This window comes from Myodes glareolus, chromosome 2 (assembly GCF_982192425.1).
Source record: "Myodes glareolus chromosome 2, mMyoGla1.1, whole genome shotgun sequence".
Lineage (NCBI taxonomy): Eukaryota > Metazoa > Chordata > Mammalia > Rodentia > Cricetidae > Myodes > Myodes glareolus.
In genome coordinates, this window is record NC_142027.1 from 95,306,692 (window position 1) to 95,324,373 (window position 17,682).

Here is a 17,682-nt window from a genome sequence, read left to right on the forward strand (position 1 = left end):
TACAAATAGACTATATATTGTAACTGTAGGAAGAGACTGCTCATTCATTTTCAGCTACCCAGACCCAAATAATCACACAGAAACTATATTAATTACAACAGTGCTTAACCAATAGCTTAGGCTTTTATGAACTAATTTATATCTTAAATTAACCCATTCCTATCATTTTATATTTTACCACGAGGTTTGTGGTTTATCAGTAAGGTTCCAGGGCATCTGTCTACTTTGGCAGCAGTTACATGGCATCTCCCTAATGCCGCCTTCTTTTCTCCTCTATCTCTGCTAAGAATTCCCACCTTGCTCTATTCTGTACTACCATAGGCCCCCAAGAAGCTTCTTTATTTACCAATGGTAATAAAACATATTCACAGCATACAGGGGGGAATCCAAAATCATATAACTGTAATTCTTACTTGGTAACTATTTTGTTGCATGCAATTTTACTATGTTAAAGTTAAAAACCTCCCTTTTGGATTAGATAGAAATGGAAAACTGTTTTTGGAGTGCTCTTGATCTATGTTGTGATTATGTATTCCTCTCATTGGTTAATAATAAAAGCTGTTTGATCAATTGCCAGGCAGGATAAGGTTAGGTGGAACAATCAAACTGAGCTCAGATGAGGAGAGGTGGCGTCAGCAGAGATGCCAGCCAGCCACTGAACAAGCAGGACATGTTGAAAATGAGATAAAAATCCTTGAGCCATGTGGCAAAACATAGATAGACATATGGGTTAATTTAAATGTAAAGAGTTAGCTAGTAAAAGACCTGAGCTATTGGTCAAGCATTAATAATTAATGAACCATTATTTGGAAGTGGCTACAGGATAGAGCAAGACAGAGAAGCCTCCATGTACAATTCGGGTTTTACTGTTTCAGTGGGTTAGAATCCATGATGGTGGAGCAAAGGAATAGTAGGGAACCTGTGCCTCATGACACACATCTCAATCCTTCCTAAACAGTTCTTCCAAATGGTCACCAAGCATTCAAACATGAGCCTCTGGGGCCATCCTAATTCAAACCACAACATCTGGGATAACTGAAGCCAAGTTTCTTTCTTGGACCAGTTGCCATAGGCCCACCCATGTAGTCATTAACCAGCATGGAACATTTTCTAAAGTGTTAGTGCCTATTTTGCCCTCCAGGCATCTCTGGGGACATCCTCACACCGAAGAAAACAGTGAAAAGTTTAAAGACATTGATGCAAATAACAGACAGCTTATAATCTGCTGTGATATGAGAACATGTGGAATCTAAACCAGTTTTGGCCTTTGCCATTGTTTGCTGTGATAAACTTGGGACAGAGAGGATTTGTCTGACTTATACCTCCCCATTACAGTGTGTCATCAAAGGAAGCCAGGGCAGAAAATCAATGCAGAGACCTGGAGGCAAGAACTGACATAAAGAGCGTGGGGAATTCTGCTTACTGGCATGTTTGGGGGTCTTTGCAAACACCAGGACTGGCAGGCTAAAAATCCTTCTAAGGCAAGAAGGAAGTCCAGTTCAACACAACTCAATAGCCAGTGTCAGTTCAAATTTCCAGAGTCTGGCAGTTTATTTTGTGCATATTTAAGTACAGTACAATTTTGGAAGAAAAGTCCCCTGGTGATAATTAACTCAATCTTGTGTTAATAAAGCTTAAGGGACAACTATATCAAAATTATTTGCAAAGTACAAGTGATGTCTTCCATAAAGATGGGTTTTACAGACTGACTGAGAAACAACTCTTAAGACAAGGGAATATGGAGGATGAGTGGAATAAATATTACCACGAGTCAGGAGTGGCTCAGCCCTACAGATAGCACAGGTCACCCGGCTATTAACTACATCCATTCCCCCACCTTTGGGGCAGGAGACAGGTTGTGTATCTCTTCCATTGTAGAGACAACCCTGAGAGTTTAACATTCCTGGTTTCCGTAGTGCTTATCTGTGAGCACAAAGACCTTGTGCTCCTCACAGCTTCTTCCCCGGGCTCACATTCAGCTACCATTTTATACCTCCCACTACCACCTGCCCAGGGATGCCACCCCCACAGTAGCTAAGTCCTTCCCATATCAGTCATTAATCAAAAAAATTCCCTACAGATTGTCTGCAAGCTAATCTGATGGAAGAATTTATTTCAGTTCAGATTCCCAGACGATTCTAGCTTGTGTTGATAAAAATTAACCAGGGCAGCCTTAATAGTTATAGAAGATACTTTCTTATCTGGTGAGAATACATAATTGAGGAGATTATATGCACACAAAGAGAAAAGACAAACTGGTAACACAGTGCTAAGAGAAAGAGCATCAGTGTTTCCATATGTGAGGCTGTTAGCATTACAGAAAGTAAAGTGCTTTTTAGGATTGTCTTAGTTACTTTTCTAAGGCTGGGAAGAGACAACACAGCCATGTGGACTTATAAAAGAAAGCATTTAATTGGAGATTACAGTTTCAGAGGGTTGGTCCATGACCACCATGGTAGCATGAAATAAAGTAGCAGGCATGGTGCTTGAGCAATAGCTGAGAACTTGCATGCTGAGATAGCAACCACAGACAAAGAGAGAGCTCTAACTGGGAAGGGTATGGGACTTTTAAACCTCAAAACCCACCCTCAATGGCACATCTCATCCAATAAGTTACATATCATAACCCTTCTCAAGCAGTCCCACCAACTGGGCATCAAACACTCAAATATATTAGTCTATGGTGCTCCTTCTCATTTTAACCACCACAAAGATTAAGAGATAGTAGAGAAGTGGGCATTTTTAATGTATTTTAGATTCAGACTATGCTTCTTTGGTGGGTAGCTCAATCAGCTCTCGCCCTGAGACAGTTCAATCTTTCCTTGAGCAAACCATCCACTATTCCATCTGACCCATGAATCAGGTATGAATTTCTCAGAGTGGTTTCTATCTTTGGTCCCAGTGGTACTCATTAAATATTATGTGAGTCTCTGGCCAGAAAACAAAAGTAGACAAACCATACAGACATGCTAAGTACCAATTGGAGAAACCTATCAAAATGCTTCATATGAATCCCAGATGAACCGCCAAAGAGAGAAGGAGAAGAGAGATGTTTCTATGCTGCCACCTCACAGCCTGTGGAGTTGCCTTATCTTTTATGTATCTTGACTTGGGTAAAACCAGATCTTTGGGTTTGACAAGTAAAAAAAAAATTTTAGGACTAGCCAGTATGCAACAGGAGTTGGGGTTTATTAAAGATATTTTTAGGACAATAAAATGGTTGAGTGGGTAAAGGCGCTTGCTGCAAAGCTTAGTGAGCTCAGTTGTATTCCTGGTATTCACACAGTGGAATAGGGGACAGAACTGACTCCTGAAGTATTTTCTAACTCCCATACACAAACCATGGCATATGTGTGCGACATGCACATATTCATGCAAATAAATACATAAATGTAATAAAAAGAAAAGTTTGGTACTACAGATCAAGAGAAAGCGAGGTATTCAGAAAGAAAGACACTAGACAGCTTATGTGGGCTTCTCTGAGAGAGAATCACGCTTCATGGTCTTTACATTAATCGTAACACTGTAAAGTCTGAAGCCGTTCTTTTCACAAGGTTCCCAAGGAATCTAAATTGAATTATAGGGTACTTTCTGAAGGAAGCATGACAAGATCACAACTGATGAGCTGAAGCTCTAAGAGGTCTGAGGAAGGTCAGAGAGTGTCACTGAGAGCTAGGTAATCGTCCTGTTTTAGATCCCCAGTATATGTCTGGAGAAAGGAATGAGGCTTTACCCAAGGTCATGAATATCTGGTCCTCGTCGTTGTCAGTGTTATTATTGCTGTGATGAAACACCATGACCAAAAGCAAGTTGGGAGGAAATGGGTTACTTGCCTTTTACTTCTACACCACTGTTCATAACTGAAGGAAGTCAGGACAGGACCTGAAATGGGGCAGGAACCTGGAGGCAGGAGCTGATACAGAGGCCATAGAGGTGTACTACTTACTGGCTTGGTCATGATGGCTTGATTAGCCTGCATTCTTCAGAACCTAGGACCACCAGTCTAGGGATGGTGCCACCCACAATGGGCTGGGTCCTGCCCAATCAATTTCTAATTAAGAAAATGCCTTACAGAACTAGCTACAACCCAATATTATGGAGGCATTTTCTCAATTGAGGTTCCCTCCTCTCAAATGATTTTAGTTTATGTCAAGTCGACATAAACCTGACCAGCACAACTGACCCCTTGTCACCTTGACACAGAAACGCATCACCATTAAGCCACAATGTTTCCTTTCTCTCATTCCCAAGATCTCACATTAAAAATGTAAATAACTTTTAAAATCCCACAGTCCTTACAAATTCTAACACATTAAAAGTTCAGTCTCTTTAAAATAGGCACTATCTTTTATAATACAATGTCTTAGGAGCTGGAGAAGATGGCTCACAGTTTAAGAGCACTGACTGCTCTTCCAGAGAACTTGGGTTCAATTCCAGGCACCCACATGGCAGCTCACAACTGTCTGTAACTCCAGTTCCAGGGGACCCAACACCTATGGCAAAATATCAATGCACATAAAATTTTAAAAAAAATTAAATCCAAAGTCTTTTAAATTCAAGGTCTCTGAACTGTGGGCTCCTATAAAAAACAAAATTAAGTTAAATATTTCTTTACTTCAAGAGAGAAGAACCAGGGAACAGTCACAACCATATCAAAGCAGAACCAAACTCTAAAAGTGTACATAGCCCAACAACCAACGCCTGGGATCCATTCACTAACTTCTGGACTCTGTAACAGGCTTTCTTGGACTGCCAGGCCCCAAATCATGACACAAAGACTTATTATAAGTTATGAATGCTTGAACTTATCTTATCTTGTCCCACTAGCTCTTATAAATTAATTAACTTTTTTCTCTTCATCTATGTTTTACCTTGGGGCTTTTTACCATTTTTTCATTCTGCATGTCCTGTTTTCCTGTTTTCCTCCACGTTTGGATGGCTGGTGATGGCCACAGATGTCTGCCTCTCTTTCTCCCTTGTTCTCTCTTTCCTCTCCAAAGCCTATATTTCTCCTCCTACTTATTTTTTCTGCCTGCTAGCCCCACCTACCCCTAGATATTGACCATTTAGCTTTTTTTTAAAACTAATCAGGTGCCTTAGGCAGGCAAAGCTACACATGTTTACATCATTAAACAAATGCAATGTAAACAGATGTAACACATATTTACATAATTAAAGCAATATTGCAAAACATTTTCCCCTTTTGTCTAAATAAAAAGAAAGGCTTTAACTTCAACATAGTAATACTATATGTGTAAGAACAATTTTCAAACAAGAATTACATTACAACATTCAGTTCATTTGTATTTGACAAATTCAGAGAAAAATACTCCATTTTATCTTAGTGAGTTCAAACTTTTCTACCCAGTCTATCTTCTATCATAATTAAGGAAAACTGAAACTATAACTATCTAGTCTCCAACTCCATCAAAATCCCAGAAGAATACATTATTTCCTAAGTAAACAGGAAGCCATCTCCAAAATATAGAAACAACAGAGACATCTGGCTATCAATGTTTGGACAGTCACCCAAGGTTCCTCTGCAATCTTGGGGCATTTATCTTTGGTCTACAGGCCTAGAATATCTAGAAGACTTTTCTAGAAAGTAGGAATTTCAAAGGATTGTCCCACCTGTTTTGGCAAAGTTCAGCAGTCACTTTCCTTTGTGTCCTGCATGTCCAGTTTATACAGTATACTGTCAGCAGTCACAATGAAACAAACTCCATATAGAGGTTCTTTGATGACAATCTATGAAGTAGATTGGTGCTGCCAGAAGCAGACATGTCTCACTGTCATAAAAATCCTTAGGTTAATAAACATCTTAAATACCATATTCTGCAGGTCTTGGAAGCATTTGTAGACCATCTATCTAAAATATATCTGTTTAACCTTGAAAACATACCTAACATGACTAATCTGCATTTCTTTTTTAAAAACGATTAATTTATTTATTGTATATACAGTGCTCTGCCTTCATGTATGCTTATACACAGAAGAGGGCACCAGATCTCATTAAAGATGGTTGTGAACCACCACATGGTTGCTGGGAACTGAACTCAGATCTCTGGAAGAACAGCTAGTGCTCTTAACCTCTGAGGCAGCTCTCCAGCCCCAACCCTGCATTTCTTAATTGTACATTACATTTTAAAATGAGCTGCATAAGCACAATACCCCAAACAAAAGTAGAGAAATATATGTAGCATAACAAAAGTAACTTTACATTTGTATCAATATACCAATCCATACCAAATGTAAAATATTTGAGGCTAATAGTTGTCTTTTTATCCTATATCCCTGAATCCCCACTAAATGATAACAAATATCCATAACCCAAAGGATGACCAAAAACCACCCACCCACCTCTTGGGAATGTTGGCGTTGTGTTCTCTAGACTGCATGCTGTTGTATGAGAGTGATAGAATCTTTATGAAACCCTGAGAAAACTGAGATAATGACCAAGTCCTGGGAAAACTAGTTGTAAGTTCTGTTATCCAGTCTCAGAACTCAGTGGGATCAGTATAAATGCCACCTGCTTGTAGCATTTCTTGGTTTATTTCCTTATGTCTGTAGCCAAGATTTTCAGGAGGTTGCATCCATCAAATTTGATCTCTATTAACCTTGAAGGAATCTACAGTTGTTTGTTTCCTATGGAAACAAAAACATACCTCCCTCAATGCAATACATTTCTAAAATTCCACTTTGAAGTTAAGACATACCTAAAGTATCTAGGCTGGTTTAATTCAGCAGTCCCATGCCTCTCGGCAGATGGCAGCTGTCATTCGCTCATCAGCATTCAAAGTCAACACAACATCATACAAGATCCAGACCCCCTGTGCATTTCCCATTTTGACACACTGTTCACCTTCATATTACTTTACTCTTTCTTTAAAGATTTTACTTTATTATTTTAAACTAATTTTTTCTATGACTGTCTTATCAAATTTATTTTCTTTCTTAAGCCTACACATATTTTTTAAACATACTATAACCTATTTAGAGGTTTTTTTTTTCCCTATCTGGACCTGTCTTTACTGCATGTCTCTAGCCTTATCTGACCACGTGAGTCAAACATTAATCTGCTAAGCAGCATTTAGGTCTTCTGCAGTGGCTCTGGCAGCTGGCTCCTCCCACTCCTCAAGCCTTAAAAAGCCCTTAAGCCTGTTTAAGTGGGACCTGCATTTAGTTGTCCCAGCTCTGAGAAGTTGGTGTCCACACTGTGGCATCTGTTTTACCTAGCTTATTTCTACTCAAGTGTTCTCTGTATGCCAAATGTAGCAGGCTTTCTTATGGGCCACCAACCATGTCCCAAATCATAACATGGAGACTTACTATTAGTTACGAATGCTTGGTCTTAGCTTAGGTTCATTTCTTGCTAGCTCTTATAACTTATTTTAACCTGTTTCTCTTCATCACGTTTTTGCCTTGGGTCTTTTTACCATTCTTTCATTCTGTATGTTTGCTGTCTAGTGGCTGCCTCGCTGGCTGTCCCTGGGCATCTCCCTCTCTTCCTCCCTTGTTCTCTTTTTCTTCTCCAGCTTAGATTCCTCCTCCTACTTTTTCTCTCTGTCCACCAGACATGCCTATCCTTCTACTGTCTAGCTATTGGCCATTTAGTTTTTTATTAGAACAACTGGGTGCTTTAGGCAGGCAAAACTACACATCTTTACATTATTAAACAAATGCAGCATAAGCAAATGTAACATATCTTTACATAATTAAAGTAGTATTCCACAACAGGACTTCTCTGAGGTGTTTGGTCACTTCTCTGGCTGTGCTCTCTGTAACACACATTTTGTCCTCCAGGCTCTGGCTCCAGTCCCCTGCTGCTGTTATTCTTGGTCCCATGGTACCGGCATCTCCAAAATCTGGGTCTTCTGCAGCAACCATGTGGCACTTTTACCAATAGCCTCTCTTAGAATCTCTTCATGGTGCCAAGCCTCAACTTCTTTGCATGACCCCTACAGTCCTGAGCCTTCAACTGCCAAATGAGGCTGCCCCTTCACCAATGGCCTACCCTGGCTGCTCAAAGTGCCAAGCCTCAGCTGTTCTCCTCTCTGCCTTCCCCCTTCCCAGAATTCTCTTAGTCTAGTTGCCTTGCCTATACTTCCTGCCTGGCTACTGGCCAATTAGTGTTTTATTAAACTAATACGAGTGACAAATCTTTACAGTGTACAAGAACATTATCCCACAGCAGTTAACCACAGCTGATTCTTCAGCCCCAGCTGAAGATTTGATTCTTAATTCAAAGTAACAGGAAGTCCAGATCAAAATTTTAAACTTCCCTCTGAAACGTCATAAGCGAGGCCTCCATCTCTGCTTTGCCCTCAACATTCTTACCTTCAAAGCTTCTTCGGAAGAGCTCAGCAAGCCCTGGACTTTCAGTGGCCTTTCCTGCACAGAATCCCACAGTCCTCCCACAACCCTGCCCAAAACAACACGGTCCGGTCTGCTAGAACATAACGTATCTATCCATGAAACAAATCCTATCTCTGTTCCCACAATCCTGACATAAAATGTTAGTTGTGTGGTAAATCCTGCTTCTCAGCCAGAAGAGACATCACTAGACTCCAGGGTGAGAGACTTCTTTCCCTTTCTTTTCCCTTCATATTCCATTTTCCTTGTCTCATTATTCCACCTCAGTGGCCATCATATTTCTTACCATTTCTGCATGTATTCTTTTGGAACAGCATAGTGATCTCTCTCGTAGGAGGGAGAGTCTTTTGCCCTACCTTTTGGAAGCAATGGTAATCTCTCCACCACTTTAGGATGATATTTCACATTTTTAAAAGAATAAAAAGGTGGAGAAGTTTGGGACTTTGAAAACCTGAGTCAGAGCATTAGCATTTTTTTCTAAATACACTACCATACTTCAGCTTTTGTAATTTTAAGGAAGTAATGGTGTGTATATAAAAAGAGAAGACAGATTTAAAATACGAACAGTTCAATTATAAATAAATATGTACTTATACTTAAGTCAATTAGTGTCTTCCAAACAATTAAAAATATATGTAGTAAAGTATTTATTTAAAGAATACATGAAACTGAGGTCATAAAAATAAAGTTAGAAACGTGACCACGACCACTCATACGTTTATGAATTTCTCTGTCACTTCATAAACTTAAAGGTCAACAGATATTTTTCTTTTGTGGCCCTAAGAGTTACTTTGGCATTTTGTTTCAGACTAGTCTGCCTTCTCCAGCAACCTTGGGTCACCTAAACCTCAGGCAAATGAACAAGCGGCCTTCAGGAGAGAGGTTCCGCTGGGCCTACTATTTATGGAACAATACTAGTTATCTCTGTGCTAGTGTTACTGGAGGTGCTAAGCTCAGAGCCCGACAACCCTAACAAAACAGACTTGTCTACTCGTCCTCAGTTAGTCAAGTCAAAGAAAAGTGAACGCGGAAAGTGAAGAAATTCTATTCACACACTAAGGCCTCACTGGGAAGAGGAATAAACAAAAGACCCAGTGACCCCACCTGGCTTGAAGCTGAGTTTCAAATACACGGCAGGAGAAGAGGCGGAATAACCAAGCAGTCAGAGCCAAGGGGTGTTCATGCCCATCCCTGAATGTGGCAGGACAAACTTTCAGATCGATGTGAAATCTTTTTCCATGGTCTCCAGTCCAGCATCAGGTTTCGGCCTTTCCATTCCCAATATGGAATCTTTGGGGGGGGAGTTCCAATTTCTTTGGTGATTATCTTTTTTTTTCCTTTAATAATCTGATAGCCAATGGGAGCCTCACAAGTGCCTTAGACTATATTGACTTCTGCAAGCATGGTTGTTAGGTTAGAGAGAACAAACATAGATCATGATTTCAACCACATTGACTTCTCCATTCAGCTTCTGGTCATCAGGCCAAGGATCTGATACCCTCACTGCAGTAACTGTGGTCATTTGTCCAGAAAAATGTTATTTGAACTCACATATTCTGCTGATACAAGCCTGTGAGTCATGACTGGAGAAAATATTTGAAGTCTAAAAAGATCACAAGTATATGTCTGCAATCCAGTAGTGTGGGAACCGGAAACAGCGCAATCAACCCCTAGGACTCGCTGACTAGCTGGTCTACTCAAGGGGGTTCCAGGTTCAGTGAGAGACCGTGTCCTAAACAATAAAGTGGAATGGATTAAGAAAGAGCCTTCGTGATGAACTCTGACCTCCACATACACAATGAGCACTTGCACATACATGCTCACACAGGAACATGTATACACATACACACCCACATAAAGATGTGATATATTTAGCTTTCAAATGGCTTTCTGAATTTTTAAATATACCCTAATTTTCCATAGAAGAATTTGTATATAGTTAACAAAAATAATTATTAATAAAATCTTACATTTTATTAAATAAACAATAAAAATCACTTTGAGGAAACCTAACTATATAATTGGGAACAATGACAGATAAGTACTTCATATAGATACTGTGTATGTAAATCATGGACTTGAAATGTAGTTTAGCTGACAGCCTGCTTAAGGTAGTGGGTTGGTCCTCAGTACCATAGTCCTTCCTGGCTACATAGAAAGTTTAAAATGAACTTGGGTTAAACAGCCCGTCTTTTGTTTGTTTGTTTGTTTGTTTGTTTTAGAAAAATGAATATAGTAAGCAAATCAAGTGTAAGTAAAATTAAAATGGAAGTTAAAAACTCAAGAGTTCTTGAATTCTTCTCACAGGATCACAGCAAGGGGGGACTTGTCTCCCTAGTTCCGTTTCTACTGCTGCAATAAAAGCAACCAGGGGAGGAGAGGGTTTATTTCCTCTCACAGGAAGTCAGGACATGAACTCAGGCAGGAACCCTGAGGTAGGAACTGGAGCAAAACCTATGGCGGAATGCTGCTTACTGGCTTGCTCAGCCTGCTTTCTTATCCCACTTAGGAGCAACTGCCCAGGAACAGCCCCACCCCCAGTGGTCTGGGCCCTCCCACATTGATCCATCAAGAAAATACCCTGTTGATTTGCCTGCAGACAATCTAAATGGAGGCGGTTTCCTCAACTGAGGGTCTTCCTAGGTAGCTCTAGCTTGTGTCAAGTCGACAAAAAAACCAAACAGGACAGGACTGTACCTGATTATCTGGCTATCCATAACATTCATTTTAACATTCTGGGAATTACTTCTTTAAAATCATATTTTGTTGTAAGTAAAGAGAAAAAGAGAAGTTTTCGAAAGTGAACCTTAATACTAAAAGGTAGCTGATCATAGAACAGCCAGGTACCCTAACGGGTGTGAAACATTTTTTTCCATGTTTCAATTTGCTGGGAAGAAGCTGTCTTCAACAGTTATCTCAGCACTTGGTCATAATTTAGGAAGTTAATAGGCTTTCCCCCACCCCAGAAAACAGGGCCAGGCCTGCACTCGGCTAGGATATAGAAATACCTACAAGACAGCTGGGTTCACTGTGCCCGAGTCTGACAACTTCCTCTCCTTGTCTTTAAGCTCGTGTTTCTACAGGGGGTTCTCACTTTCAAAGATGCTCTAAGAAGCTTGTGTGCTTGTCTTAGTTTCAAGGAGACAGTTTTCCTGAATCCCTGAGTTCTGTGAGCTCAAACTTAAAAACCTTACCTTGATTAACTTTATTTTTTTAGCCTTTAAGAGCTAATGAGTTGCACTGATGTGTATGTGACTTTATGTAACAAGTTACTACAAGAGTTTGAAGACATAAGCAATGACATTAATGATTTTGTGTGCTCAATACGTAAAGCACTGCATGCTCTCTTGCTTGACCCGTTCATTTCATGTAGACCTGCTTCCTTGGTCCTGGAGAACAGCAATGGACAAAAGAAAGTTTTTTTTTTGAACTTGTATTCTAGTCAGGAAGTAATTAACAAGGAAAGCCTGAAGTACCTCTGTCTCAGTCACTGTTCTGCTGCTGTGAGGAGACACAGTGAGCGAGGCACCTTGTAAAGAAAGCATTTAATTGGGGGTTTGCATACAGTTTCAGAAGGCTAGTCATATCTGATTCACAAGTTGCAGTGGGGGGGGGGAGATGGGACCAGGTGTAGGCTTTTAAAATCTCAAAGCCCACCTTCAGGGACACATCTCCTTCGGCAAGCCCACATCTCCTAAACCCTTCTCAAATAGTTCCATTAATCTGACCAGACAATTGGAGCCATTTTGGTTCAGATCACCAGAACACACGATGAAGGTAAGAGCTATGGGGAAAATATGCAGAGAAGAGGAATGGTGAATGGTTTGTGTGTGTGTGCATGCACACACACACACACACACACACACACACACAGTCATGCACATACCGAGGCTCATGCATGAGTGTTTATGAAAGTTGTACACTTAAGTAAGATACTGATCTATGACAGAGTTTTTTACAAAGAGAATCCAGAATGGACTTTTAAGGGCCGTTGAACATTTTCTCTGTACAGTCTTGGTGTAGAGATCACAGCAACACTATGTGTAGGTACATTTGTCGTTCTGGTTTGCAGACAGAATTGAGGTGTGAAAATCTACCTATCATGGCTCATGGCACAGCACTTGCAAAGGTTAGGCTAGCATTGGATGCTATATCCTTCACTTATAAACTATCACCTTTCTCTTATCAAATCATCCAGTTACCAGTAAAGATGTTCTAATTTACTGGAACATACATAACAGAGTTGCAACAATTACAACAGCACTTTTCAAAAGTGATAGAGAGGGAACAGGAACGTGAAGTTGCATTTCCTAAGGTAAATGAGAGAAATGACTTCCCCAGCTGAAGAAGGCAGAGAGGGCTCTTCTAAGTCACACTTCTCCAGGTACAAACGTCAGGGGATGTGCCCACTGGCCCTGCAGAAGGAGGGTCATCTTTTAAAGCAACAGACCTGGGACTTTCAGGAGGACCTAGGATGGAGGAGTGGAAGAGGGATGGGCTTAAAAGAGGCAGTCGTTGGGATTGGCTGCTGTAATTTAACCTTTATAATCTCCAAACTCATTCTTGTCTTCTTTGCTTTCGGTAAAAAATCTCAGCATCACGATGGCACATTTGCACCTGGGTGGCAAGCCGAGCTTTACAGGAGTTGTTTACCTGAAGACTGGCCCGATTCTTTCCGAGACTCGCTGTCCTCACAGCTCCTACTTCCTCTGTCCGTGTGCATGACCTTCGACCATGAGGCCTGTGGGAAAAGGGTGACTAGTCTCTGGTTTTCCTCTTCATTCCCTTGACATAAAACAGGAAGCCGCATACCTGTACTTGAATCGTGTGGTTAGGAACTCAGGGAGGAGAGAGACTGTGTTCTCTTGCGTTCCAACAAAGGTACAAACCCAAGCAACCAAAGGGAAGACCTCGCTCAATGTCATACACTGACGGTGTTCTTTTCCTCTCCCAAGTCTAAGTACCAGGATAGGAGGAGTGGCGTCGGTTGTTAACAACTTTAAGGTCAAGGACCCTTCTGTTGTGCGTAGCTCTTAAGTTCTCACTCCTCAACTGCATTTGAAGCATAATTAATAGCATGATAAACTCAAGTTGTGGAAGATTTACTGTCAGAGGCCTCTTCCCTGGGTTCCCGTACAAAGAGCCTGTCATAAAGAGCACTTACTCAACGTTAGAAGGGCTATTAAAAAGCATATTAAAAGTCATCTCCTCGCTGAGCCTCTTATTGGAGTTTCTCTGTGTGGGCATGTTCCTTAAGAAGGAAGTGGGTGGACAAGAGCGCACTGGGTACAATTTGTGTATTTGCAAGAGCGAGCCGAGGCTTTCACTGAGGAAGAACATATGTTTCTGGAACTCCATCTGTGCGAAAAAGCGCGTCGGACTGAAGTTGCACTAAGGATAAAAAAAGACTTTTTGACGACTTTTCTTTCATACACTTTTCATCATCAGTGAGCTTTTGGAACAGTGTGACTGAGCCTAATTAACTGGATGTGCTACTCGCTCCACGAGGCGAGGTTCCCAGCTGCACCTGTCCTAAGGGCAGCTCCTCCCACAATCCTTCGCGAGCTGAGCGCTGAGTACGTGGGGCCTCGGAGGACGTGCTCGCCCCGGGCTGAGTGCGCCTGCTTTGCGGGAGCCACGCCCCTGTCCCCTGCGGGCCCGGGTCCTGGTTGGGGCGGGGCGGAGCGGGGCGGGGCTTGCGGCAGGTCCCCCACGCCCCTGGGGCTCTGGTGGCAGGTCCTGGCAGTCGCTCTCCGGTCACCTCGCCGACGCGATGGCGGTCCCGGGCTCCCTGGCCGAATGTGGCTACATCCGGACGGTGCTGGGCCAGCAGATCCTGGGACACCTGGATAGCTCCAGCCTGGCCCTGCCCTCCGAAGCCAGGCTGAGGTTGGTGGGCAGCAGCGGCCGTGGCGACACGGCGGCCCGGAGCCAACGAATCCAGGAGCAGGTGCAGCAGACCCTGGCCCGCCGGGGCAGGAGCTCTGTGGTCAGCGGTGAGTCGAGCCCCACCCGCGACGCGCGCCCCGCGGCTCCCGGCGGCGCGACCCGTGTCCGCCCGCTCGCCCACCTACCTGTTGCTCCCCGTCCCTTTCAGGACCCGCCGCGCCTCCTGGCCGGCCGATCGTCTCCGCGGAAACAAACGCTCTTTCTCCTTCACCGTGGTTCAGGTCTACCGTATTCGTGTGTTACTGAATTCAGTCCGTTTCCCCCTTCGCCGCCCGCTCCGGGTCCGTGCCCCCGGGTTCCGAAAGCACTTGGAAATTGTATGCAGACTTTTGGTGTGCGCGATTGTTCTTCTGCAAGGCAGCGCCTTTTGACTTTTATTTAGATGTTTTAGAGTTCACGACTCTTTATAAATATTTTTTAGAAAGAAACCTTGAAAGCCCTGCGGCTGCTGCATCCTAAAATGAGGCAGGGCTACCTCACCCAGATACTTGAGAGCGCTCACTTAGTATCTGCCGCGCTTGGTCTGGGACGTGAACAAATTGGGCAAGTCGATTTGGGGCCTGGGAACAACCCCAATTCCCTGCCAGAGCATATGAAGGAGGAAGGAGACTTTGGCCGGGCTAAAGGCAGCCGCACCTGCCCACCTCACACCCACATACCAGCACGGGCACCAACAGACGCGTGGGCGCGTGGGTACAGGACTGCTCTCAAAAAAAAAAAAAAATCTGACTCTAGTACACAGATTAGTTGACAGAAGTGCGGTTCTATCAAATGTGCTTCCTATTAGGAGTGGATTTCAAACAGTAGAGTCCGGGAGGCTGTATGTACTCTTTTCAGTTTGTCTAAAGGTTAAGGCGGTTGATGTTTGCATATTAGAAAAATAAGGAGGTGTTTAATGATTGTAAGTTCATGTAACTGAGTGCCTGTAATGCCCCCTAATTAGGCTGTGGTTTGCATTTTATGTTTTTTTTTAAATGAACTAGTTTTTTTGGTTTTTTCTTTATTATTATTATTATTATTATTATTATTATTATTATTATTATTATTGAGATGCAATCTCAGACTTCCTGACTTTGCCTCCCATGTTAGGATTACAGGCATGAACTACTGGGGGTTCTTTTTTTTTGGGGGGGGAGCCAAGCTTGAAGGAAACTAAGCAAATAAATAATACTCAGATTCCAGAAAGAAAGTGGCAGAGCTGGTATTTAAACGCCGAAACCTGGAGTTTTAAACTGATCCTTGGTTATGACATTGTTTTGCTTACTAACACAAAATGAGATTCTTCAGATCCTACGCTTCCTTGTGACTCCTTCCCATTTTCCTCTCAGTAAAACTGAGGAAGTTCTGAGAGGATGGGAAGGGTCACCTAAGAAAGAACTGCCTTAGTCCCTGGGGAGAAGACCCAAAATTTAGGGTTAGGAGTCTGGTTAAAGATTTTAGAATAGTGAGGCCAGTATTTGGCTAGGCGTATCATTGCATACTGTAGTCAGAGTGCCCTCATGCCCAATGATAGACTGGACTAAAGCAGCCTCCTCTGTTCAGGGAACACAGTGCATATTAAAGTTCTACTCTTGTCATAGAGTAGCTAACCCAGAAGAGCAAGCAAGCATCAACTAGTCAAAAATGGCGGGGTCAGTGTGGAGCCAAAGGCAGAAGGAGCAGAGTTTGCTAAGCACCTATCATGACCTGTTGTCTGCAAGCTCATGTATTCCGTTTCCTTATATCCTTTGATGGCATTGAAAGGTAGAGGAGATAGATATGGCAATTCATGTCAAGTGTGAGGCGTGCGTTCATCAACAGTTGTAGGATGTTTGGTCTAAGCACCACAAAACTGCTCTCTCCTCTCTCCAAACCATACAGGAGCTGTTCGGTGAATTCAGCCCATGTCACTGAATATGTTTATTTTTGCAAGGCATTGTTCAGGTGCTGAGTTAAACACACATAGAAATGCAGCCCTGAATCAAAAGCAATGAGCAGACCCAGGGACTAGCAAGGGCGTTACGGAGTCTGCTAACTTCTCCAAGTTGAAGATAATTTTGCAAATCTCTTTGGAGGAATTGTGAGATCCTACACCGAAACGGGAATTTTTGAGATTCAAAATTACGAATGTGCATGGGAAGTAGTTGGAGATGTGTCATTCTAGAATAGAAGAGCACAAATATTTCATGGAGTTGATATGGTAGAACAAAAGGCACAGCCTTGGTGCCTCTGCTCCAGTAAGTGGCTCTCCCAACTAAGGAGTAAAAGCCCTTGAACTATTTTTGATTACAAGAGCAGCTCTCTGGCAGCCCACACAGAAATGCAGCTTAGGCGCGGGTAAGGTAGCGGACCCCTGCTTTAAGAAGAAGTCTGCTTCAAGGAGCCAGCGTCCACGTGCTGTGGAACAACAGCGTGAGGGGATTCTCGTGTTGAATGAAAGCGCTTTGGAAGGGTTTGGGACTCCAGGTAGCTGCATTGTTTTTATAGTTTCCTTGTATTTGCATCCTGTTGCTGAAACACAAGCCAGGGCTGAACAGGGCTGATCTGGAAAAAGTGACCCTGATGCTACTGCTTGCTCTTAGCTCCAGTGCTCAGGAGAGTTCTGGATTGCTGACATACCAGGAAGGATGAGGCAGCAGATAGTCTGGCGAAAGAGATGAGATAAACGTAGCAGATTTTAGTTAATACCTTGTAAGGCTCTTTAAGCTTCCATCTCTTTCTTACAAGCGGCTGTTTTTCCACTGTGAGCCACTCACCGACTTTTGGTATCGTTTCAAACTCCTGAATATTTAGAAGTCAGTTTTATCAGCCTGGGTGGGGCCAGGTTCAAAGGTAGGTAGCTGCATTATAAAATAGCCATATATTGTATCAAATTTTAAAAAGTTAGAATCGAAACATTTAAGATTGGGAAAGAGAAATATATTTAACTGTAAAATACTATTTTACTTATTACATTGCTGTTCTCTCTCGAGTGCCTAAATAGGAAGACACTTCCATTTTAAGTTGTGGTGTGTAATGCTTATAATACACAGTGAACAATATTCCAATTCACGTTACAAGGTCTTTGAAAATCCACCATAAAAAATGTCCCCCATCGTGTCTACTTCTATGATTCCTGGTGTAGCTACTTTCAGCATTGGCGATTAGTGTGCATTCTGGAGAGAGAACGACAAATTCATTCTACATGTCAAACAGTACAGTTAACAAAAGCTAAGTGTGGGGGCTCATGCTTGTGATCCCAGCACTCAGGAGGTTGAGGCAGGAGGATTTCTGTGAGTTCAACGCAAGCCTAGGCTATAGCATAAAACCATGTTCCTAAAACAAAGGCAGTTAGTGGGAGCTGTCACAAGGAGAGATTATTTCATAACTGGCATAGTTAGT

General features: G+C 42.3%; 1 protein-coding gene across 2 annotated transcripts in view; it reads left to right on the forward strand.

The window, feature by feature from the left end:
* The first annotated feature begins 14,019 nt into the window (after positions 1-14,019).
* The window catches only part of Pkp2 (plakophilin 2), a 55,049-nt gene continuing 51,386 nt past the window's right edge, over positions 14,020-17,682 (forward strand). The window contains exon 1 of one of the 2 annotated variants that reach the window (XM_048452440.3): positions 14,020-14,369. In XM_048452440.3, the coding sequence (XP_048308397.2) occupies positions 14,147-14,369 (223 nt within the window). In that variant the 5' untranslated portion in view covers positions 14,020-14,146. Of the gene's footprint in view, positions 14,370-16,643; positions 16,768-17,682 lie in introns of those variants that run through there. The other variant, XM_085684901.2, reaches the window with a different exon arrangement.